The sequence below is a fragment of the Mus caroli genome, unplaced genomic scaffold (genome assembly GCF_978045245.1).
Source record: "Mus caroli unplaced genomic scaffold, Mus_caroli_1 scaffold_13, whole genome shotgun sequence".
In the NCBI taxonomy this organism is placed as follows: domain Eukaryota; kingdom Metazoa; phylum Chordata; class Mammalia; order Rodentia; family Muridae; genus Mus; species Mus caroli.
In genome coordinates this window covers 16341851-16369187 of record NW_028227268.1, presented here as the reverse complement: position 1 = coordinate 16369187, position 27337 = coordinate 16341851, and the positions used below count along the sequence as shown (strand labels likewise).

General features: G+C 38.2%; 1 protein-coding gene across 9 annotated transcripts in view; it reads left to right on the top strand.

Annotated features, from left to right (window-relative positions):
• The window catches only part of Tanc2 (tetratricopeptide repeat, ankyrin repeat and coiled-coil containing 2), a 335376-nt gene that overhangs the window by 166099 nt on the left and 141940 nt on the right, over positions 1 to 27337 (top strand). For all 9 annotated transcript variants that reach the window (XM_029484221.2, XM_029484218.2, XM_029484223.2 and 6 more), the window contains 2 exons: positions 4158 to 4306; positions 8192 to 8378. In XM_029484221.2, the coding sequence (XP_029340081.1) occupies positions 4158 to 4306; positions 8192 to 8378 (336 nt within the window). The remainder of the gene's footprint in view (positions 1 to 4157; positions 4307 to 8191; positions 8379 to 27337) is intronic.

Below are 27337 nucleotides of genomic sequence, written 5' to 3'. Positions count from 1 at the left end.
TTTCCTTCCAGTGAGGCACTAAATCATGGTAATTGGAAGCCTGAATTTACTCCATATGCCTCAGTCTTGTCTTTTGTAAAATGAAATAATAAAAATACCTACTTCATAAACTTATCAAGATAAAGTAAGGTAAGCTGAGTGTGGGCATACACGGCAGTAGTCCCAGCACTCAGGAGGCTGAGGCAGGAGGATCATGACTTCAAGGTCAACCTGGGCTTTATAAGTCCCTGTCACAAAACACAGCAAAACAGAGCTTCTTACACCCATAATGAGAGAAACAATCTGTTCTATTTTCAGATTATAGCAGTTTTTATTGACAAGAACTAGGAGAAGAGGAAGATAAGGCAAGAATGCAACTATCAAGAAAGTGTCATCCTTCATGAAATCACATGTCAGTTTATCTAGGGGGCTAAGGCAGGAGGAAGATATGAGGTCAGGTCCAATTTATACTGCTTAAAAATAAGTTTTAATGATTAAATAAGTTAAGATTTGTAAAGCATTTTGAATATCAACTTGTATTGATATTCAAATATGGTATTCTAAGTGTAGCAAATAAACAGGTCATATAGTGATCCTTAAGTTTCCACATCTCTTACATGTTTTATAAATTCTGTTAAATTTAGCGTTAAAATTTATCTATACAAAATGTTTGGTATTTGCTAATTACAACTTTTTAGGAGAAAATGAAATGGGGCTCTTAAATATCTAGAGATCTAGAATTTATGATAGAAAATTGGGAAACAACAAACTTTCAGTCATTTGGCAAGTATAATACTACATAAACACATATTTATAGTATAAGAATAATTCTACCTATTATTTTTTTCTGTTGCAAGGAGATTTATTTATGGTGCCCAATGAAAGGAAAATAGAGTGTCTGGCATACGTTCAGTGGTGTTCTATGTAGTTTTCCACAGATGGGACTTTGTGTTTAGTACTAGTATTCAAAAATACACATGCAGCCCTGGTCTGATGATCCAGCTGGTGACCTTAGAATGGAAGCCATGGTAAATGGGAACTGAATGGTAAAACTCCAAGTCTTTCTTTTCTTAGCATTTGAAGTGTTTAAATGTGTAATATTGAGTATTATAAATTGTAGAAAGCTTTTGTGTCTTGGTGACAAACCATGTGACACTGTAGTTAATGATTGCTATGTTAAAAAGATATAAAATGCATTCTAAAATAGTGTATAATATCTGTGTGAGTATGACTTCTTACAAAATAGGATTAAGTGTACCTGGACTTAAAACTTGAAAAACTGATTTATGTAAACATCTCATTAAAGGTTTTCTAAATCTCAGTTAAGGAGGATCATTGTGAATTCCCTGGCTCATTTTTTAATAATGTAAAAAATATCTTAAGAGTGAGTAGTTTGAAATTCCTAGCCAAATGGATGGACCTGGAGGGCATCATCTTGAGTGAAGTAACACAATCACAAAAGAACTCACACAATATGTATTCATTGATAAGTGGATATTAGCCCAAAACTTAGGATACCCAAGATATAAGATATAATTTGATAAACGCATGAAACTCAAGAAGAATGAAGACCAAAGTGTGGACACTGTGCACCTTCTTAGAATTGGGAACAAAACACCCAGGGAAGGAGTTACAGAGACAAAGTTCGTAGCTGTGATGAAAGGATGGACCATTTAGAGACTGCCGTATCCAGGGATCCATCCCATAATCAGCTTCTAAACGCGGACACCATTGCATACACTAGCAAGATTTTGCTGAAAGGACCCAAATATAGCTGTCTCTTGTGAGACGATGCCGGGGCCTAGCAAACACAGGAGTGGATGTTCACAGTCAGCTATTGGATGTATCACAGGGCTCCCAATGGAGAAGCTAGAGAAAGTACCCAAGGAGCTAAAGGGATCTGCAACCCTATTGTTGGAACAACATGATGTACTAACCAGAACCCCGGAGCTCTTGTCTCTAGCTGCATATGTATCGAAAGATGGCCTAGTCGGCCATCAATGGAAAGAGAGGCCCATTGGACTTGCAAACTTTATATGCCCCAATATAGGGGAATGCCAGGGCCAAAAGAATGGGAATGGGTGGGTAGGGAAGTGGGGGGCGCTATGGGGGACTTTTGGGATAGCATTGGAAATGTAATTGAGGAAAATATGTAATAAAAATATTAAAAATCAAAAAAAAAAAAAAGAGTGAGTAGTTTAAGGGGGGAAACACTAGTTCTGTTCAACATCTCTCAGTGGAAGAGTTTGAAAAAGATCAGTTTTTATAGTTGGCAGCCATTGAAATGCCAAAAAGCTAATCATATGGAAAGAATGTGACATTCTTTAAGCAAGAGGGTAAAATGAATGCCAGAGATCAAGAATTTTTAGGAACTAAATTTCAGGGGGAAATGAGCCATCGTTTTCTTTTGAAGTGGTAAAGGTATTCTAAAATTAGGTTGTAGTGAGGAAAGCCACTGAAGTATATATTCAGTGAGGTAAAATTTACAGTATATGAATTCTGTCTCAATTTTGGTGACTCCTTAGCTTGGAGTAGGAAGACAACGGATAGAAGAACATTTGTGTCAGGGTCACCACAGTAGCAGTCAAATGTGTTACATGTAGGGACAACAGACTAAGAATAGAGGCTTACTTTTTTAATATTGTAGGAAGAGAAAAAATTTTGGACTAACCCTAGGATCTTAGAATTAGAGAACTCACTGAGAAGTATGTGTGTTGGTATTTGTATGTGTGAATATGACCTAACTGTTCACTGAAGCAGGTCCTGGAGAAGTAATAGACCAGGAACAATTGGCATACCTAGTGTATGTATGTGTATGTATATATTTGACGTGTGTGTGTGTGTGTGTGTGTGTGTGTGTGTGTGTACAATAAACTATAACACCTAAATAGAGTCTAAAGGAAATTCTGTAATTTTTTCACTACAAAAATATACTAGGAAATGGAACATTTTATATAAATTCAATCTTTCCATCAGAATACTTATTAAATGTAAAGGGGGCAGTATAATTTTAAAATAGAAAACCTGGCTAGACACTGGTATAACCAAGTTATCCAAGTAACACACATCAGTACCTTTTTGATATTTCTGCCCAAAGATCCATAACCTGGATTGAACCAGAAGGCAAATGGAGAAACATTATGCTTCAGCTAGACTGTATGCCTAGTAAGAGTCAAGATCATGACTATTAACACTAAAGCACTGTTTCATATTTTTGAAAATGAACTGATATGTAAGTTATGTAAGCCTTGAGTGGCTCCTCTTGCTCTAGAGCCTGCCATCAAGCCAGGACTCAAGGGTGGGTTTCGTGGGTTTACGGTCACAGTTATGTGAAGGGTCAGGCTTCTGATTTCTGTGCTGTCCTGTGAGTTATCAAGAGAATGTGCTTATAGGAAATGCATAGCCTTGGAGGATGAACTGAAACCTGCAAGTTTCATATGGTTAAGGGGGGAAAGGTTCTTTTTACTATCTTGAAACTTCATCAAAGGTTGAAATTACTTTAGAATATAAAAGTAGAACTTAAACAACTGTTTAAAAAGCAAAACAATGTAAGGAACTACAATAAAGTATGTGTTATGGCTAAAATGTAGATCCCTAGAGTGAGGCTGTGCCTGAAAGCTTCTGGACAAAAAACAAGAACCTTTTTCTGTTCAACATGTTACAGAAACATTTAAATTCAAGTATTTCCTATAAATAAATTGAGAATAATCTCAGTAGATTGTGTATGAAAATTAAAATCAAGAACTGGGGAGATGACACAGTTATTAAAATGTTTGTCCTGTACTCAGGAGAACCCAAGTTCAGTCTCTGACCCACATAAAAACCTAGCATGGCAATACATGATTGATTGTAATCCCAGTACCAGGGAGGTGGAGACAGGTAGATCTAACTGCCCAGCTCTGCCTAGTCAGCAGTTCCAAGCACCAGAAAGAGACCCCCATCTCAAAAACAAGGTAGAGGCTCCTGAGGAAAAACACCTGAGGTTTACCTCTGGCTTCTACACACATGAGCATACATGCCCCCATACAGAAGTTAAAAATATCAGCCGATATTCTGGGATGTTATACTTTTGAATTTTGAATGTGAAAACTAAAGAAAAAAACAAGCTGAATATTAGAACAGTAATAAACTAGACTATTTTGTTTTTAAGATTCATGTTTGCTGTCTTCCTGCTCCAGGTGATGTTGAACAAGAACTTGGCCCACCTCCATCTGTAGATGAGGCAGCAAACACACTCATGACTCGTCTGGGTTTCCTCCTTGGAGAGAAAGTCACAGAAGTACAACCAAGTGACCAATATAGCATGGAGGTACAGGATGAAAATCAGGTAAGCTATACAGTATCAACTTGGTGATACAATGAGAATCAGCATTTTACAGCAGGAAAGAGACATGGTGTGGTGTGTGGGTATGTGCTCATTCTGAAAGGAATAAAATCAGTTCTTAGAATTCATTTCGAGGCCTAGAAGATAATTTAATTTTTTATAGTCACTCTTTCTTGTTTGTGTTTTATATGTGTAAAAAACAAAACAAAATTTTAAATGATTAAATAAAAAAGCTACCCAGATGACAGAACTGAGGGATTAACACTGCACTGAAAAATTAGAGTATACACTATTCCAAGTATATGTGGATTATTGCCAGATTAATGAACTGCTGAGCCCAGAGCAGATCTTAACCCATTTCAAAAACTACCAATTATTTTTACTGCAGTAGAATTGATTATAAATTAATTTAGAAAATGACAGTTAAAAGTTAAACATACCCAATGCTACAGTATTAAATAGTATGCTTCTCAACGGCCGTTGAATCCAGGAAATTAGAAAAAAAATTAAAGCCCTATTTATAATAGCCAGAAGCTGGAAAGAACCCAGATGTCCCTCAACAGAGGAATGGATACAGAAATTATGGTACATTTACACAATGGAGTACTACTCAGCTATTAAAAAGAATGAATTTATGAAATTCCTAGCCAAATGGATGGACCTGAAGGGCATCATCTTGAGTGAAGTAACACAATCACAAAGGAACTCACACAATATGTATTCACTGATAAGTGGATATTAGCCCAAAACTTAGGATACCCAAGATATAAGATACAATTTGCTAAACGCATGAAACTCAAGAAGAATGAAGACCAAAATGTGGACACTGTGCCCCTTCTTAGAATTGGGAACAAAACACCCATGGAAGGAGTAACAGAGACAAAGTTTGGAGCTGTGATGAAAGGATGGACCATCTAGAGACTGCCGTATCCAGGGATCCATCCCATAATCAGCTTCTAAACGCGGACACCATTGCATACACTAGCAAGATTTTGCTGAAAGGACCCAAATATAGCTGTCTCTTGTGAGACTATGCAGGGGCCTAGCAAACACAGGAGTGGATGTTCACAGTCAGCTATTGGATGTATCACAGGGCTCCCAATGGAGAAGCTAGAGAAAGTACCCAAGGAGCTAAAGGGATCTGCAACCCTATTGTTGGAACAACAATATGAACTAACCAGTACCCCGGAGCTCTTGTTTCTAGCTGCATATGTATCGAAAGATGGCCTAGTCGGCCATCAATGGAAAGAGAGGCCCATTGGACTTGCAAACTTTATATGCCCCAATATAGGGGAATGCCAGGGCCAAAAGAATGGGAATGGGTGGGTAGGGAAGTGGGGGGCGCTATGGGGGACTTTTGGGATAGCATTGGAAATGTAATTGAGGAAAATATGTAATAAAAAATATTAAAAATTAATAAAAAGAAAAAATCATAGTTCCAGGAAAAATTTCCTTGGAAATAAAAAAAAAGAAAAAAATTAAATTGTTACAATAAAAACTAATTAAGTTATAGGATATAGCTCAAGGTAACTGTAGGCTGAAATAGACACTTTCCTTCCCAAGTTGCTTTTACTCATGGTCTTTACCAATAATAGAAAGAAACCTAAATAGTTTATTTAGTGCCTTAACAGCAAAATATTGTACTCCAGCATAAGGAGATGGCTTGACCTACTACCCCATGCTGGGAGCCTAGGTGCTGGTGCTTGCTAGGCAAGTGCTTTGCCACCGAGCTAACGTACAAATACTTTTCATTTCTTGATATTTATGTCAAGTTAGCAGGTGACTGTCCTAATTATGACCACTGTCATGATACCCTCCTCTTCTTATATGCAAGTCCTTTTATTTTCTATAAAGTTGCATGTCTTCAGAGTTGATAAAATTACTCATCTTGCTTTTGAGATTCTTCATGTCACTGTGACTTCAAATCAAGTCACAAGTATGTAGACTGTGCTTTACTTTTAAATATACTTGTAAGGCCATGTCTCCAAGAAAAATTCTAAAACATGAGGCCAGGGAATAGCTTGTGGTAGAGTGCTTACTCAGCAAATAAAAGGCCCTAGGTTAGGTTTTTATCTTCCCCACCAAGAAAGAAAGAAAAAAAGGCTGACAAGATAACAGGATTATTCTGATGATACTTTGAAAGCTGCAAGTGCCATAGAAATAAAAAGTATACAGTAAAATACAGGATAATTAGTATGTAAAATATGCAAGCACAGAAATTATAATCCAACACAGATTGATAATTAAACATAAGGGATTTCATTCAGAAGTCCATATTGAATTAGTTGAAAATGATTAATATTCTTAGCTAATAATCAACACATTCTCAAGTTATTTAAGTAGAATCTCCGTTTCAGCAGAGAGACGGTTGATGGAGACTATAAGAAAAGTTGAAAGGTATCCTCTCAGAGATGGAGTTGGGGAGGGAAGAAGGAATGGAATGAAAAACTATGGGGGGGGGGGCGGCCAGGAGGGGGGAAACGGGTGGATTGTAATAAAATTTTAATATTTAAATATGTTAAATTTATCACTAGTGCTTCTTCAAGTAATTTTGTGTTTGATCACTTAAGACCTTTGTAAGAATAAAATTACTTTAGTAACTGACCAAAAAGTACCCGTATTCACTATAATGATAATTTATTTGGGTAGAAAGAGCTGAAGAATAAAGTTAGATCTCTCATTACTTAGACAGACCAGAATATATTACTACCAACCTTTTTGGTAAGTTTCAATTTTTTCATATATAAAAACTTTACCAGGGAAAGCTGGGTACAACAGTGCACTCATGTCATAGGAGAGCCTGGGAGGCAGAGGCGGAGGCAAGAGGACAGTAGTCAAGGTCATCCTCCTTTATATGTGGAATATAATCCTTCTCTAACAAGAAACCTAGAAAGGTGGTCATCTCAGGCATAAGAATTATTCAAGATATAAATTTATCTTTACACATAATCACTTTTTAACAAGGTATTCCTTTTGTGCTAAATAAACATTGTTTACTCTATATCATTAGAAGAACTTATAGAATAAGGTATTTTGATCTGCACTCATGGCCTGTATATCTAAAAGGCCATTCTTTTCATTGAGAACTTTTTTATTTCTTAAGTGCAAAGATACTCTTTTTCTAGTCAAAGAAGGGTTTTTTTTTTTTTTAGTTTTTTATTTTTAATTATTTTATTAGGTATTTTCTTCATTTACATTTCACATACTATCCCAAAAGTCCCCCATTCCCTCCCCCCATCCACTCCCACTTCTTGGTCCTGGTGTTCCCCTGTACTGAGGCATATAAAGTTTGCAAGACCAAGGGGCCTCTCTTCCCAGTGATGGCCAACTAGGCCATCTTCTGCTACATATGCAGCTAGAGACACGAGCTCTGAGGGTACTGATTAGTTCATATTGTTGTTCCTCCTATAGGGTTGCAGACCCCTTTAGCTCCTTGGGTGCTTTCTCTAGCTCCTCCATTGGGGGCCCTCTGTTCCATTCAATAGATGACTGTGAGCATCTACTGTGTTTGCCAGGCACAGGCATAGCCTCACCAGAGACAGCTATATCAGTGTCCTCTCAGCAAAATCTTGCTGGCTTATGCATTGGTGTCTGCGTTTGGAGGCTGAAGTTCCAAGCCTTCTGAAGTGTTTCATTGATTGGGAACAGCACCTGGCAGTCTCTTAAGCAGAAAAACTAGCCACAGGTCTCTGTTCTTGTTAAGTTTTAACTCCAGTATAAAACATGGGACCTTTCATCCTGGATAGCAAAACCAAAGCCAGTGTAACAGTTGTAAAGGTCTTATGGTGATTATTATTTGTTGATTTTTAAAATCACATGACTATTTGGCCTTGAGATACATCTGAACAGTGATCAACTTATCTTATTTTGTACTGGCTTTATTTTCAGACTTCAGCAATCACCCAGAGAATAAGTCCCTGCTCCACCTTGACTAGCAGCACTGCCTCTCCACCAGCCAGCAGCCCCTGCTCTACCCTCCCACCAGTCAGTACAAATGCAGCTGCCAAGGACTGTAGCTATGGGGCTGTCACCAGCCCCACCTCCACCCTAGAAAGCAGAGACAGTGGCATCATTGGTAAGCTTCTTCTTATAATAATCATTTTGTATATTATATTTAAAAATAATTATATAGGTGTAAGGTTTTCAGAGTTATATTTTGAGATATGTATGTAAACTTGTCAATTTTTAAAATGCTGAAGTGATAACGGTCAACAAAATGAGAAGCATTTGTTTCTATTTAATCACATTTTTTCAGGCCTTACTTGATAAGATATAAAACATTCCATATACTGGTTTCTGTAAATTCCCATATCTCTTCACAACCAAAAGTGGTTGTCCAGAAAAATTAATTCTTTACTGGCTTAGTAGAGTAATGCGAAACAGAGATCAAGATTGAATGGCTGAAGATCTACAGTGTGAGTTGTCTCAGGGTCTGTTTGTTTCAAGTGTATATCAGTCGTTTGATGAAGTGTGGAAGCCCCTTCTGATCTGGTTTTTCTTATCAACAAAATATCCTGATTTCTGCCCTTAATAAAGTAGAATAAGTTTTTAATGTTGCTTATGATTCTGGAACTGTAGACTAATGTGTGCTATGTGTTACTGTGAAGATGCGGAGCTCTGAACGTAGGTCCAGTAATCACTGAGTCTGCACCTACAGAGTGGTTTACAGTGGGAACAGAGAGGAACTCTAGCAGGCTGCAGCTGTATTCCAGCATATACCCAGAGAATTCCAATAGTGGAGCACTCAGGAAGATGTCTTTCCACGTCTTTGTCCTTTGTTTTTCTTATTACCATATTTAAATACCATATTTGCTTTATACTTTAGAATCTGTTTTATCTTTAGAATCTTCTTACCTTTATTTAACTTTATTTTTATTTTGTAAATACATTTTTATTTACATTTCAAATGTTATCCCCTTTCCTGCCCCCCCCCCCCACAAAACCTCCACCCTCTCCCCCCTCCTCCTGCTCACCAACCCACCCACTCCTGCTTCCTGGCCCTGGCATTCCCCTATACTGGGACATAGAACCTTCACAGGACCAAGGGCCTCTCCTCCCATTGATGACTTATTAGGCCATCCTCTGCTACATATGCAGCTGGAGCCATGAGTCCCACCATGTGTTTTCTTTGGTTTGTGGTTTAGTCTCAGGGAGCTCTGGGGTTACTGGTTAGTTCATATTGTTGTTCCTCCTAGGGAGCTAGCTCCTTCATTTTTTGCATTAATCCTACTTTCTTTAAGCTCCTTTTTCCCCCTTCTTGCCTCCTCTTTTATTTTATTATTTTTATTGCACTTTTAATTCATAATTTATGCTACATTATTTCTTCCACTTTACTGTGGTCATTCATGGTGTAGTAGTTGTCTTTATTTTTTTAAATTTCTTTTCTATCTGTGATTTGTTTGGATGGTGCTGCCATTGCAGCAGCCTGTTTTGCCCTCTGAGTAGTTTGGGTTCCTCAAGCAAAAGATGCTCACTAAGAAGCCCCCATACAGTATCAAAAGAGTATTCATGCAAATCAGTGCAACAGAAACAAGAGAAATCTGAAAAGGTAACCTCACTCCTGAAGTTTGTAACTCTTTAAAAATGGAATCTAAAGATACTTAAATAATCAAAATGCCAAAGAATTGAGAAGTCTCATTTTAAAAATAATCAGTAACCTCAAAGAAGATTAAAAGAAACAAAGTAATGAATAAAGTCAACGGAAGACTAGGACAACAGACTCACTAAGTGGAAATATTAGCAAAAAGATTTTGAAGTGAGAGTGGAAAAAAAAAACAAATAAGAATGTTGGAAATAAAAATTTTAGTAAGTCAAATAGGACTGAAGAGATGGCTTAGTCAGTAAAGTGCTTACAAGAATGACCTGTGTTTGATCAAGAGAATTCACATTTTAAAAACCAAAGCAGGCTTCTAGTCAGTGCCAACCCTGGGCCACCTTGGGCCCATACTCAGCAGGAAATCCCATGGTCTCCAGAGGACTCTCCACCCCACAGGCACCCTAGCACTCCCAGGGGATCACTGGTAAGTGGAATACAACATCTGTTTTAAATGATCTGGGGTGCCTGGGGACAGTTGGAACACAGACACAGGAACACTGCCCGATCGGTGGCTCAGGTTCCTTCTGGTTGGCGCTGGTCTACCTTGGTTTAGAACTCAGTAGACAGCCCCTTGGTCCCCAAAGTAGGTACCACTTCCAGATGCTCTAACATGTCCAGGATCTTAGGATCCCAGGATCCCAGGAGCTTGGTCATACCAGGATCTCAGGGTCTCAGAGGAAGCTTGACTGCCAAGAATTCTTACACACCCAGAATCTCAGCATCACAGGATCACAAAATCACAGGATCACAAAGAAAGTTGGACTCTTAAAAGATCTGACTCAACTGGGATTACAGGAAGGACAGGCTCCATTTAGATATACTGAGGGCAGGGAAAACTTGAGATAATCAGATGGCAGGAGGCAAGTGTAAGAACAGAAGCAACAGAAACCAAGGTTACTTGGCATCATCAGAACCCAACTCTCACACTATAGCAAGTCCTGGATACACCATCATACCAGAAAAGCAAGATATGGATCTAAAGTCACTTCTCATGATGATGATGGAGGACAAGAAGGAAATAAATAACCCTTTAAGGAAATACAGGAGAACACATACAAACAGGTAAAAGAACTGAACAAAACCATCCAGGATCTAAAAATGGAAGTAGAAACAATTAAGAAATCACAAATGGAGACAACTCTGGAAATAGAAAACCTAGGAAAGAAGTCAGGAGCCATAGATGCAAGCATAACAAACAGAATATAAGAGATAGAAGAGAGAATCTCAGGGGCAGAAGATACCATAAAAAACAAGGACACAACAATCAAAGAAAATGCAAAATGCAAAAGGATACTAACCTAAAATATCCAGGAAATCCAGAACACAATGAGAAGACCAAACCTAAGGATAACAGGTATAGATAAGAAGGACGATTTCCAACTTAAAGGGCCAGTAAATATCTTCAACAAAATTATAGAAGAAAATTTCTCCAACCTAAAGAAAAGAGATGCCCATGAACATACAAGAAGGCTACAGAACTCCAAATAGTTTGGACCAGAAAAGAAATTCCTCCAGTCACATAATAATCAAAACACCAAATGCACAAAACAAAGAATATTAAAAGGAGTAAGGGAAAAAGGTCAAGTAACATATAATGGCAGACCTATCAGAATTATACCTGAATTTTCCCGAGAGACTATGAAAGCCAGAAGATCCTGGCACATGTCATACAGACCCTACGAGAGCACAAATGTTAGCCCAAGCTACTATACCCAGCAAAACTCTCAATTACCATAGATGGAATAAACCAAGGTATTCCATGACAATACCAAATTTACACAATACCTTTCCATAAATCCAGCTCTTCAAAGGATAATAAAGGGAAAACTCCAACACAAGGAAACTATGCTCTAGAAAAAGCAAGACAATAATCTTTCAACAAACCTAAAAGAAGATAGCCACATGAACAAAATTCCAACTCTAACAACAAAAATAACAGGAAGCAATGAGTTTTCCGTAATATCTATTAATATCAATGGACTCTATTCCCCAGTAAAAAGATATAAAGTAACAGATTGATTAGGTAAACAGGACCCAGCATTTTGCTGCATACAGGAAACCCACCTCAGTTGACAAAGACAGACACTACCTCAGAGTAAAAGGCTGGAAAACAATTTTCCAAGCAAATGATCCCAAGAACCAAGCTGGAGTAGCCATTCTAATATCAAATAAAATCAACTTTTAACCTAAAGCTCTCAAAAAAGATAAGGAGGGACACTTCATACTCATCAAAGGTAAAATTTACCAAGAAGAGCGCTCAATTCTGAACATCTATGCACCAAATGCAAGGGCACCTACATTCATAAAAGAAACTTAACTAGAGCTCAAAGCACACATTGAACATCACATAATAATAGTGAGAGATTTCAACACCCCACTCTCATCAATGGACAGATCCTAGAAACAAAAACTTAACAGTGACACAGTGAAACTAACAGAAGTTATGAAACAAATGGATTTAACTGATAGCCATAGAACATTTTATCCTAAAACAAAAGGATATACCTTTTTCTCAGTACCTCATGGTACCTTCTCCAAAATTGACCATATAATTGGTCACAAAACAGGCCTCAACAGATATAGGAAGATTGAAATAATCCCATGCATCCTATCAGATCACCATGGACTAAGGCTGATCTTCAATAACAACATAAATAATAGAAAGCCCACATACATGTGGAAGCTGAACAATGACCTCCTCAATGATAACTTGGTCAAGGAAGAAATAAGAAAGAAATTAAAGACTTTTTCGAATTTAATGATAATGAAGGCACAGCATATCCAAACTAATGGGACACAATGAAAGAAGTCCTAAGAGGAAAATTCATAGCTCTGAGTGCCTCCAAAAAGAATCTGCAAAGATCATACATGAGTAGCTTGACAGAAGACCTAAAAGCTGTAGAACAAAAGGAAGCAAATTCACCCAAGATGAGTAGACAGCAGAAAATAATCAAACTCAGGGCTGAAATCAACCAAATAGAAACAAAAAGAAAAATACAAAGAATCAACCAAACCAGGAGCTGTTTCTTTGAAAAAATACAAGATAGCTAAACCCTTAGCCAGACTAGCTAGAGGGCACAGGGACTGTATCCTAATTAACAAAATCAGAAATAAAAAGGGAGACATAACAACAGAATCTGAGGAAATTCAAAACACCATCAGATCCTAATACAAAAGCCTATACTCCACACAACCAGAAAACCTGGATGAAATGGACAATTTTTTAGACAGATAACAGGTACCAAAGTTAAATCAGGATCAGATTAATGATCTAAACAGTCCCATATCCTCTAAAGAAATAGAAACCGTTATCAATAGTCTCCCAAACCCCACCCCACCCCCCACCCCCGCAAAAAAAAAAAAAAAAAAAAGCCCAGGACCTGATGGGTTTAGTGCAGAGTTCTAGCAGACCTTCAAAGAGGAGCTAACTTCAATATGCCTCAAACTATTCCACACAATAGAAACAGAAGTTACTCTACCCAATTCCTTCTATGAAGCCACAATTATTCTGATACCTAAACCACACAAAGACCAAACAAAGAAAGAGAACATCAGACCAATTTCCCTTATGAATATCAATGCAAAAATACTCAATAAAATTCTTGCAAACCGAATCCAAGAACACATCAAAACGATCATCCATCATGATCAAGTAGGCTTCATCCCAGGGACGCAGGGATGGTTCAATATACGGAAATCCATCAATGTAATCCATTATATAAACAAACTCAAAGACAAAAAACACATGATCATCTCATTAGATGCTGAGAAAGCATTTGATAAAATCCAGCACCGATTATGATAAAAGTCTTGGGAAGATCAGGAATTCAAGGCCCATATCTAAACATAATAAAAGCGATCTACAGCAAACCAGTAGCCAACATCAAACTAAATGGAGAGAAACTTGAAGCATTCCCACTAAAATCAGGGACTAGACAAGGCTGTCCACCCTCTCCCTACCAATTCAATATTGTACTTGAAGTCCTAGCCAGAGCAATTAGACAACAAAAAGAGATCAAAGGAATACAAATTGGAAAGGAAGTCAAATATCATTATTCGCAGATGATATGATAGTATATTTAAGTATATTTAAGTGACCCCAAAAATTCCACCAGAGAACTCCTAAATCTGATAAACAACTTTAGTGCAGTAGCTGGATATAAAATTAACTCAAACAAATCAGTGGCCTTTCTCTACACAAAGAATAAACAGACTGAGAAAAAAATTAGGGAAATAACACCCTTCAAAATAGTCACAAATAATATAAAATACCTGAGTATGACACTAACTAACGAAGATAAGAACTTCAAGGATCTGAAGAAAGAAATCAAAGAAGATCTCAGATGGAAAGATCTCCCATGCTCATGGATTGGCAGGATTAGTATAGTCAAAAAGGCTATCTTGCCAAAAGCAATCTACAGATTCAATGCAATCCCCATCAAAATTCCAGCTCAATTCTTCACAGAGTTAGAAAGGATAATTGGCAAATTCATCTGGAATAACAAAAATCCTAAGATAGCAAAGACCATTCTCAACAATAAAAGAACCTCTGGTGGAATCACCATCCCCAATCTCAACCTTACTACATAGCAATTGTGATAAAAACTGCATGGTACTGGTATAGTGACAGACAAGTAGACCAATGGAATAGAAATGAAGACCCAGAAATGAATCCACATACCTATGGTCACTTGATCTTTGACAAGGGAGCTAAAACCATCCTGTGGAAAGAAGACAGCATTTTCAACAAATGGTGCTGGCTCAACTGGCGGTTAGCATGTAGAAGAATGCGAATTGATCCATTATCTCTTTGTACAAAGCTCAAGTCTAAGTGGATCAAGGAACTTCACATAAAACCAGAGACACTGAAACTTATAGAGGAGAAAGTGGAGAAGATCCTCGAAGATATGGGCACAGGGGGAAAATTCCTGAACAGAACAGCACCGGCCTGTGCTGTAAGATCAAGAATTGACAAATGGGACCTCATAAAATTGCAAAGCTTCTGTAAGGCAAAGGACACTGTCAGTAAGACAAAACGGCAACCAACAGATTGGGAAAAGATCTTTATCAATCCTAAATCTGATAGGGGGCTAATAGCCAATATATAAAAAGAACTCAAGAAGTTACGCTCCGGAAAACCAAATAACACTATTAAAAATTGGGGTTCAGAGCTGTCTTAGTCAGGGTTTCTATTCCTGCACAAACATCAGGACCAAGAAGCAAGTTGGGGAGGAAAGGGTTTATTCAGCTTACTCTTCCACATTGCTGTTCATCACCAAAGGAAGTCAGGACTGGAACTCAAGCAGGTCAGGAAGCAGGAGCTGATGTAGAGGCCATGGAGGGATGTTCTTTACTGGCTTGCTTCCCTGGCTTGCTCAGCCTGCTCTCTTATAGAACCAAGACTACCAGCCCAGAGATGGTCCCACCCACAAGGGGCCTTTCCCCCTTGATCACTAATTGAGAAAATGCCTTACAGTTGTATCTCATGGAGGCATTTCCTCAACTGAAGCTCCTTTCTCTGTAATAACTCCAGCTGTGTCAAGTTGACACAAAACTAGCCAGTACAAGAGCTAAACAAAGAATTCTCAACTGAGGAATACTGAATGGCCGAGAAGCACCTGAAAAAATGTTCAACATCCTAATCATCAGGGAAATACAAATCAAAACAACCCTGAGATTCCACCTCACACCAGTCAGAATGGCTAAGATCAAAAATTCAGGTGACAGCAGATTCTGACGAGGATGTGGAGAAAAAGGAACACTCCTCCATTGCTGGTGGGATTCCGAGCTGGTACAACCACTCTGGAAATCAGTTTGGTGGTTTCTCAGAAAATTGGACATAGTTCTACCAGAAGATCCATCAATACCACTCCTGGGCATATACCCAGAAGATGCTCCAACCTGTAATAAGGACACATGCTCCACTATGTTCATAGTATTCCTTTTTTTTTTTTTTTAGATATTTTCTTTATTTACATTTCAAATGCTATCCTGAAAGTTCCCTATACCCTCCCCCCACCCTGCTCCCCTACCCACTCACTCCCACTTCTTGGCCCTGGCTTTCCCCGTACTGGGGCATATAAAGTTTGCAAAACCAAGGGGCCTCTCTTCCCAATGATAGCCAACTAGGCCATCTTCTGCTACATATGCAGCTAGAGTCACAAGCTCTGGGGGTACTGTTTAGTTCATATTGTTGTTCCACCTATAAGGTTGCAGACCCCTTTAACTCCTTGGGTACTTTCTCTAGCTCCTCCATTGGGGTCCCAGTGTTCCATCCTATAGGTTCATAGTATTCTTATTTACAATAGTAAGAAACTGAAAAGAACCCAGATGTCCGGCAACAGAGGAATGGATACAGAAAATGTGGTACATTTACACAGTTTAGTACTAATCAGCTATTAAAAACAATGAATTCATGAAATTCTTAGACAAATGGATGGATTTGGAGGATATCATCCTAAGTGTGCTAACCCAATCACAAAAGAACACACATGATATGCACTCACTGATAAGTGGATATTAGCCCAGAAACTTAGAATACCCAAGATACAATTTGCAAAACACATGAAACTCAAGAAGAAGGAAGACCAAAGTATGGACACTTTGATCCTTCTTAGAAGGGGGAACAAAATAGAAGGCTTTACAGAGACAAAGTTGTGAGCAGAGCCTGAAGGAACGACCATCCAGAGACTGCCCAACTGGGGGATCCATCCCATAAAAAACCACCAAACTCAGATACTAGGCAGATGCCAACAAGAGCTTGTTGACAGGAGACTGATATAGCTGTCTCCTGAGAGGATCTGCCAGTGCCTGACTAATACAGAAGTGGATGCTCACAGTTACCCATTAGACGGAGCACAGAGTCCCCAATGAAGGAGCTAGAGAAAGTACCCAGGGAGCTGAAGGGGTTTGCAGCCCCCTAGGAGGAACAACTATATGAACTAACCAGTAACCCCAGAGCTCCCTGGGACTAAACCACCAATCAAAGAAAATACACAGAGAGACCCATGTCTCTAGCTACATATGTAACAGAGGATAGCCTAGTTAGTCATCAATGGGAGGAGAGATCCTTGGTTCTGTGAAGGTTCTATGCCCCAGTATAGAGGAATGCCAGGGCCAGAAAGCAGGAGTGGGTGGATTGGTGAGCAGGGGGAGGGAGGAGAAGATAGGGGATTTTCAGAGGGGAAACTAGGAAAGGGGATAACATTTGAAATGTAAATAAAGAAAATATCTAATTAAAAAAGAATCAAAGTAGGCTTGATGTCTTGTGCATGTAGTTCCAGTGCTGGGAAAGCAGAGGTAGATGGTCCCTGGTGTTTTCTTGGCTTGCCAGGCCAGCCTACTTGGTAATTTCCAGGCCAATACCTTTCTCTACTCCATACAAAAGGTATGGCTAAGAAGATGGGTAAAATACCAGGTCTCTAGCACCCTTGTTTGATTAAGGGCAGATGTGACAGTACACAGAAATAATCCATCTCTAACCAAAATGGGAGGCAGATCCCAGCAACTTGCTAGCAAGCCAACTTCAATGAAGAGGGAATTCACATTCAGTGAGATAATGTGCCTCAGAAAATAAGAATAAACTAAATTTCTTCTTCTTACACCATACAAAATCAAAGATTAGTGACCTTAAAATAAGGCCTGAAACTTTTAAACTAATAGAGAAAAACATGGGGAAAATCAATTGAGAATGTATGTTAGTGTAGTGCATGTGATTGGGGGCAGAATGTGATGTCATAGTGCACATGTAAAAGTCAGAGAACATTTGTGAAATCAGTTTTCTACTTCTACCATTATGTGGATTCCAGAGATCAAACTCAGGCCACCAAGCTTGTACATAGATGCCTTTTACCTAGTGTGCCATGTTGCCCTCCCTTTTTCAATAAAATTATTTTAAGTTATCAACTGCTAGATTTCTCTCTAGACTCCAGAAAGTTTGGTTATTAACCAGCCCTAATTAGCACATGGGATAAAAAATAATAATAAATGAGAAATGAATGTTTTCTATCATTAAAGCCTAGAAAGTATTACCTTCAGTTCTATGTATACAAATTCACATCTATCCTTAGACAAAATCAATTGTTTTTCTTGTCCTGGGCTGCAAGTGCAGTTTAATTAGTAATACTCCTCTGTCTATGCAGATTAGTCTGTGTAAATCTTTTTTCATTGTTTTAGTTTCCCTTTATCAACCTCTTCCCATTGTAGGTATTCTAATATGTTTATATAGCATCTTATTTTAATGTATCCTTTCAAAGTATATGCTGCTGGGTGGAGCGTGTGTATATGTGTAAGATATATAAAGTGACATGTTAATATAAGCTTTTATTTATTTTTATTTAACTTTTATTGATTCTTTGTGAATTTCACATCATGCACCTCAATCCCATTCATCTCCCCATCCCCTTGTACTCAGCCTTTGCCCTTGCAACCTTCCGCACAAAAGAAAGTATCTCATTGTAGTGTGTCTTAGTGTGTGCCACAGTATACCCTTTTGTCCACACTTCTTTACTTGCAAATGTCCGTTGCAATGAGTCTTTGGTCTGGTTCAAGGCCTCTGGCTTCTGCTACACTATCACTATTGGATCCTGTCCCCTTCATGCTCTCCAGCAGTTTATTGATGGGGTAGTGAGATGGGCCAACTCAAAGTCCTGGATTTGGGCCTGGGTGGTATCTGAGCTGGTCAGTCCACCAGCTCTCCCCCACCCACACCACCAGGGCCAGCTCTCCAGCACTGTCCTAGCTACCTCATCTAATGCTGCAGCCAACAAGAGTTGGCTTGCTCCTCCATTCTCTTGTCCTCAGGGCTGACTCACCCACACCCATGACATCAGAGCCAGCTGCCCAGGGGAGGTGCAGGGCCCACTCAAGAGTACTGCAGCTGATGAGGGGTAGGACCACCTCTCCTGCTCTCAAGCCTCTAGGGCCCACTCTCTTACAATGCCCAGGGGAGGGGTGGAGTCAATTTAGACATCAGCATGGCCCAGGCATCAACCCAGACCTAGGACATCTACCTGGCCTTTGGTAATAACAAACCCCCATTGCTGCAGGGGTAAGGACCCAGACATGGCCCTCCGTGGTAGCACAGATTAGGATGGTATCAGGGCCTTAGATTGCAACACCAGCTACTCATAGCAGGCTGTTCCTCACTACTCTCAAGTCTCCATTTCTGCTTCTCTTTCTCTTCCATCTCTCCCCACTTACTTGTTCATCTTAGTGGTGCCCAGGGTATCTGGGTATCTAGGGTCATCTCAAAAACAGTCTTAAGTATGCTATGCCCCTGTGTGACACCAGGCAGGGGTCAACTCTGGCTTGCTCCCTGCCCAGGCCTGTGGCATCAGGGTGGTTCTGTAAGCCTGTTTTAAGAACTATGTAATACCCATTTTATATGGCTACCTCACATTTCACTTATGAACATTTAGCTTAACTCCACTGCCTCTAGCATGGACAAAACTGTCCTCAAATTTATAACTGGAACTAGAATTTCTGGGTCATGTGGTTTATGATTAATAAAATTTATAAAATATGGCCAGAGTGTTTCCAGCAGTATATAAAGCATCTTTTCTTTTTTTTTCTCATGTCTTTGTCATGACTTTCTACCATAATTCCTAAAACCCCAAACTATGAGTATTTTAAGATAAATTCATATGAAATGTATTAAACTATAAGATCTCATCTGATGGACCATCCAGAGACTACCCCACCCAGGGATCCATTCCCATAATCAGCCACCAAATGCAGACACTAATGCATATGCCAGCAAGATTTTGCTGAAAGGACCCTGATATAGCTGTCTCTTGGGAGGCTATGCCAGTGCCTGGCAAACACAGAAGTGGATGCTCACAGTCAGCTATTGAATGGAACAGAGGGCCCCCAATGGAGGAGCTAGAGAAAGTACCCAAGGAACTGAAGGGGTCTGCAACCCTATATGTGGAACAACAATATGAACCTAACAGTACCCCCCCCCCAGGAGCTCATGTCTCTAGCTGCATATGTAGCAGAAGATGGCCTAGTTGGCCATCATTGGGAAGAGAGGCCCCTTGGTCTTGCAATCTTTATATGCCCAGTACAGGGGAATGTCAGGGCCAAGAAGTGGGAGTGGGTGGGTAGGGGAGCAGGGTGGGGGGAGGGTATAGGGAACTTTCAGGATAGCATTTGAAATGTAAATAAAGAAAATATCTAATCAAAAAATATAAAATAAAATAAAATCAAAAAAGGCAAAGGGAAAAAAAAGATCTTATCTGAACTGAGAGGTTATTTATAGTCCTTTCCTGCTCATCACATATGAATATATTTTATTGTGAAAAATGTTACTATGGTTCATCTCAAGATGATACTCCCTAATCATGTATATATTTTTATAAGTACATTTTAACCTTCCTGAAATTAGAAATTTTCTTTATTCTAGAATACAACTCATTCAGAGTTTCATATATAAAGTTATAGACTTAAGTTATTTGACTTAATTTTAGTAAATAATGGATATAAAATTGTATCTGTTTTTTAATTTGCATTCCATATATATATTTCCCCTTATAAGCAAAATTAAAAGCTAGAGCAAAATCTTTGAGCACAAAAAGGATAGCAAGGATTGGAGGTAGGAGAAAACCGAGGCACTAGAAACAAAAACAAGTAATGGATAAATATCAGTGCAGTACCCCAAAACCAGAGAAGACAAAAGTGTTGGGGAAGGAATGAATGCAGTGAAATAACAAAACTCAAGACACCAAGAAAAATGAGGGCAATTAACAAAATACTTTTCTGTATTGGTTTTCTCTTAGAGATTACCAAACCAAAGTCTTTGTATTTGTTGTAGCCAGTATGACAATGAGTATATCTCTGCTACTTACAGTATACATATAAATATATGGATTTGTTTATTTAAAATAGATATTGAATAGGTAAAATGCATATAACAAAGTTTTATAATATTAACACAAAATTTAATTCCATTCCTGTATTCTAATAATTAAAAATCCAAAAACAAAATTAAGGATATAGGTCCAGAAATATCAAAAACTATAAAGAAGACCTGAGAAGATAGCTCCATTGACAAAGTACTTTCCATGCAAGCATGAGAGCGTAAGTTCCACCCTAGTACTCATGTATGAAATTGTGATGTTCTCCTTTGATCCTGGACTGGGGAGCCAGTCAGTCTAACCTGATCGGTAAGCTGCACAGCAGTGAGAGAGCCTGTCTCAAAAAATAAAATGAAAAGTAACTAAGTAAGACACCCAACATCTGCCTGGGACAAACACACCAAAATACTTAAAAATACTATTTATAACAAGCAGGAAACTAGAAATGCCTCAATTTTAAATATTATAACTATAAAATGTCATCTGTGGATTCCTGAAAACTTTCAAATTTCTATGTATTTTGATCTTATATAGTCTTGAATCACCTCAAAATATGATACAGTATCTACCACAGAAAGCATTCTCTATGGCCTCATAACTTCCTTCTCAAAGTCACAGTGCCCCTTAAGTCTGAGGTGGTAATTTCTCAAATACTTGCAGCAAAATTTATATTTTTAGTTTTTATTGATATACTTCGATTAGTATAAAATTTTGTACGTAACCATTCTACTAATTATAATCTATCACAGTTGTATTACTTCAAGCAATAATTTTGATATCTCCAGTCTTTCTGAGATAAGTATTTGTGATGTATATGTATATGATTTCAAGCATTCCTTTCTCATACCAAACTTTGATTAGATCCTTTTGGAATGGTTGTGGAGCAAAAGATTAACTGAATTGTGAATCTATTTTGGTTTCTTGACTTTTATTCACCTAGAAATCACATTTCCCTCCAAAAGAATTTAAATCTAGATCCCCCTGTAGTCAAATTTTAGGGTTTTTTTTTCTTTCAATCTTAAGGGTTTTTTTTTATTTTTTTTTTATATCCAATGACTTACATCATTGAATGCTAATAAAGATTAAGTATCTGTGGTCATGTCCACTATTCAATGATTATGTTTCAATTTTGTAGCCAAAAAAGCAAAAGTAACAGCTCCTCCTTTGTTTCTTGAGTAATACTTGTTCCCGCAGAATGTTGTTCATTGTTTCATCCATGTTGCCCTATGAGTCATTTGCTGAGTGCTAGATATTTTGGATTAGCTTTTTTATGCCTTTCTCACTCACGCAGAAGAATTTTAATCCAGAAATATGGCTGCTCTGGCAAGGGATCACATCCACAGATCCTTGTGATCTGGCTGGAATGTAGAGATACTCTGGAATATAGTATGATCTGGCTGAAATATAGACATGCCCTGAGTACACAGCTTTAATTCTTATCAATGGAGGTAAAATTAGATTGTAGAAGGGAGCAACTATGCTTGAAAATGACATCTAATTGAGGGACAGACAAAGTGACAGAGTAAGTCAGAGATACTCTGTAAGATACCAACTTACATGAGAATACACGGGGAAGAAAGGTGACTTAAGAGAGCAAGGAGAGTCAGAATGGAAATCAAGAGTTGGTTCAGTGAATGAAGTACAATTCAGTTGAATCAGTGAAGTGGAGTTAAATTCAATTCTGTGAAGCCAGAGAATAAGAAAGAGCCAGAAGATTAGAACAAATTGCCAAGCAGAGCAGTTCATTGAGAAGCCAAGAGAAACCAGTTAGAATCAGTCAGCTTGGAGAAGAGTTTGAGCCAGAACAGCTAAGTTGAACCAGCCAGTCTAAGAAACTAAAGCCTTCTGAGCCTAGGTTAGCAGACAGCAGCCGGAAGATTGCACAAAGCTAGAAGCTTCCAGGCCTAAGCCTAGAGATAGTTAGAAAAGAGAAGAAAATGCTCTGGGATCAGCCCAAGCCATGTGTTTGCACAGCTTGGATACAGCTCTCATCTCATCCCTTCATCTGTAGAAATAAAAGCATCATTTACATAAGAATAAAAGTTACTCTTTACACACGTTTCCAGAAATGTGCAGACACACTAGTAACTTTGCTAGGCCTGTACTCTCAACTCCATCATCTTTCCAAACTGTCTACTTGTAATACTCATCATTAGAAGATCTTGCATAGCCATTGGCCAAATTTATATTGCGTAATGTGTTTTTTAAAGACAGTCTGGACACTTTGTTCATCAAAATGATTTAAAAGACCAAATGGCATTTCTTGTAAAATTAACTTGACAAGGTTAATAACCACTTACTAAGCAGAGACTGTGGTCCATATACAATCATTGAATCCTTATAGTGTGTTATAATCCTTTAAGATCACTATGGAGAACTAATAGGATCAGATCATTGAAAGGACATACAACATTTGTCAGAAAAAGCTTATAAAAACTTTCAGAAAGGTACTGGAGAACAGATAAGAGGGTAAACATGCACAAGGGGACTAAGTCACTTCCAGATGAAGCTATTGCTTAATCACACGTGCTCTGACCTGAGCATAAACCACCAAGATTTGTATCGAAAATCTTGCTGTCAAGGAGAGCTTCCAGAATTTTCCATTGAAATCAGTGATGCCCTCTGGCCAAATAGCCAAATCACGCTGTCTAAATCCTTTGAGTATAAGCTATCAGTAAACAGCTAGTCCTGGGTTCACCAAAGGAAGTTTCAAACTTTAAGCAACATATTACTTATTCCACTTACCTACCTTTGTCTTGGTCAGTAGCCAGTGCCAAGTTTCTAAATATCCATGGAAAGAAGCATAGAATGTTTCAGTCTGGCAGTAGACCAACTTTGTACACTGTTCTATAATAAAGATAAATTTTTTCATAATCTTACAAATGTGAGATTGAAAAATAGTTGCTCTCATGGTGTCTTAATTAGGGTTACTGTATTGCTGTGCTTAAATACCATCACCAAAAGCAACTTGTGGATGAAGTGGTTTATTTGACTTACATTTCTGGAGTCACAGTTCACTAAGGAAGTCAAAGAAGGAGTTCAAAGTGAACAGAAACCTGGAGGCAGGCGCTGATGCAAAGGTTATGGAGATTCCTGCATACCAGCTTGCTCCTCTTACTCAGGCTTACTCAGCCTGCTTTCATATAGAACCCAAGACCACCCCAGCCCTGGGTACTACTACCCACAGTTGGTTGGGCCCTCCCACATCAATCACTCACTAAGAGAATGCTCTACAGGCTTGACTACAGCTTGATATAATGGAGGCATTTTCTCAATCCTCCTCTCAGATGCCTTAGCTTCTGTCAAGTTGACATAAAACTAGCCAGCACACCGAGTCATACAGGGTTATATGTCAAAGGAAAAGCCAAGGCTGGCTTGGGTTTGTATGACTTCAAAACCTATGGTTATGATTATTAAAATACATTCTCAGGCAGATGATCCAAGGTTCTTACCTGTTAGCTTAGAGTTTCTATTCCTGTACAAACATCAGGACCAAGAAGCAAGTTGGGGAGGAAAAGTTTTATTCAGCTTACACTTTCACATTGCTGTTCATCACCAAAGGAAGTCAGGACTGGGACTCAAGCAAGTCAAGAAGCAGGAGTTGATGCAGAGGCCACGGAGGGATGTTACTTGTTCAGCTTGCTTTCTTATAGAACCCAGGACTACCAGACCAGGGATGGTACCACCCAAAATGGGCCCTCCCACCCTTGGTCACTAAGAAAATGCCTTACAGCTGGAACTCATGGAGGCATTTACTCAAGGGAGGCTCCTTTCTCTGTGATAACTCCAGCTTGTGTCAAGTTGACACAAAACCAGCCAGTACATCTGTCATTAAAATTGTAGTTATGGGCTGGCAGTATGGATCAGTGGGTGAAGGGAAGCACATGCTGCCAAGCATGACAACCTGTCTTTGATCCCTGGGACTTGTAGGATGGAAGAAAAAAACTGAAAAAAAATTGTCCTTTGACTTCACACTCAGGCCATGACATGTACACTCCCACAGACTTACACAAACAAAGTAAGTAAATGTAAAAAATAGGCATAGTAAGAGAATAATAAATCAATGTGATCTAATAATTGCACACAATAAAAATATAAAAACAAGTTTTAAAATGTGAAAAAGATTTAAATAGATGTTTCACCAAACAAGCTATAGGTAAATGATTAATAAGCCAATGAAAAGTGCTTATTATCATTATATCACTATCCCTAGTGATTACTAGAGAAGTACAAACCAATCACAATGAAATACTACTCCACAGCCACAGAATGGCTGTTAAAGGGAAAAATTCAAATATGATAATACCATGTCTTATACATTACTCATAGGAATATAAAAGTGATATTGTTATTTGGGAAAGTAATTTGGCTGTTTCTTACAAAGTTAAGCTTTTTTTTTTTTTTTTTTTTTTTTTTTTTGAGATGGAGTCTCATACAGACTAGCTTAGGACTTGCTATTCAGCCAGAATGACCTTGAACTCATGCTCTTCCTGCTCCCTCATGAGTGCTGGAATTACAAATATGTACCACAATGCAGGAGGGTTGCCTTGAGTTTGGGCTATATACTGAGTTCAAGGCCAGCCTGAGCTACAGAATGAGACTTAGACAGTGGACAGCTAAAATTCATTAAATATTACCTGAATATGAAAGCAGCATCAAGAAGTAAAAATGCTTGAGATTCTAAGTGGTGGTAGCTGTTCAAATAATTTACCTTCTGATATTTCATGTGAGTTGTTTAAAAATTTTTGTGCCTACTGATTCTGACTCAATAAAACCAACTTGTGCTTAATTTTCAAAATACAGATAAGCTCTGTAGAAATCTTTATGGTACATCCTCAGAAACTAAAAATATAGCTACCATCTGATCTAGTTACAACACTCTTAGATGCCCAAAAGAGTCTGTCATCATGCTGCAGAAATATTTGTATGACAATGTTGTATTTTAGGACTATTCTCAATAACCAGAAAATAGAGCCAGCCGAGATGTCCATCAGCAGATAAATAAGGAAAATATGATCTACAGCAAATGTAGAAACGTATTTAGTGATAAACAGAAATAAAATCATATAATTTGCCAACTAGTCTAAATTAGTCAAAACTGGTGACTAAATTTAGTGAGTGTGAAATTGTTATCAGAGTGACCGAGAGCTGGGAAAGAATCATACCAATAAATGTTCTCATTTGTTGAAACCCTGGAGTATTACTGAGAAGGCCACCTTCTCAAAAGCTGGAAGTTCAAAGTCTATTTAAATTTTTGGCAATAGCCTTAAAATAGAAGCCTAATTGATCTCTTTCACTTATTTCTCTAACACAAATCAAAAAACTTTACCAAGTCAAAATAACTGAAAGAAGATGACATAGTGTTGGAGGTATGTGAACACTTACTAGTATTGGCATGCAAACATAAGGTCTACCTAGAACTTTACTTACATATCACTAAAATATGTCATCTTGTACTTTGAGGGTTTGGGAGTTGGGGTTTTGTTTTGTTTTCAAAGCAAATCATTTCTTTACTTGAATGCTTATCCAGGTAACATATTTATACTCTAGGTAAAAAATATTTTTAGTATAAGTACTATAAAAATTGCACTGAAGAATAAGCCTATTTATTTTCTGCATCTTGTTAACATTTGCAGCATCCTCTAAAACTGCCAGAACAGCACAGCCAGAAATAGAGTTCACTTTTGAGTGTTTCTCTATGCTTTTTGTAGATGGAGTAGGGTGTTGGCCCATGTCTCTCACATGTTTTCTCCTTTTTCAAGTGGAATTATAGAGTTGATACTAAGTCATTTGTTTGGTTTTTTTAAAGAGTTACAGAGTTGATACTAAGTCATTTGGTTGATTGGTTTCTTTATTTTTATATGCATGGGTCTTTTGCCTACATGTATATTTGTGTTTCATGTATGTGCCTGGGAACCCAGAAGAAGGTGTCAGACACTCTGAGTCTGGAGTTTTGCACAGTGGGGAGCTACCATGTCATGCAACAACAGGTGCTGGGGATGGAGCTCACATCCTCTGACTCGTCTCTTCAACTCCCTGATGCTATTTTAAATTTTAAATATGAAAGTAAAACTCTGAAAGTATAGTAGTTTCCTTCTAGAAATGTACAATTTAGTACAGTAATCAAGGCACTCTCAACAAAAGAATTGCTACATTATTAGTAAGTGGTTAAGATTCCAAATGGTTACCTAAAAGGTTCTTGCTTTTTAGTAACAGTGGGCTAGATGCCAAATTTTACCAGGCATCATGTCTTCGTGTGCGCAGTGAAGGATAGTAACACCAGCCCTGCTTAGATAACCAGATGGAATGGACATTTACACAATTTTAAAGTTATAACTAGGACTGGGTGTAATTTGATGATAGAACATATGCTTGGGTTTAATCCTCACCCAAAAGAAATACAAGTTACAAAGTACAAAATATGAATTTATTGTGACTACTGGTATTATTAAAGCTTATCTAGTTTTACTTAATACACATCTAAGCTCTTCTGGGTGTTATTTCCTTACCTCTTAGGCTCCTGACTTATTTTAGTCCCTGATTTGTTCCTCATGTTCATCTTTTGACACAACTGGCTTCTTT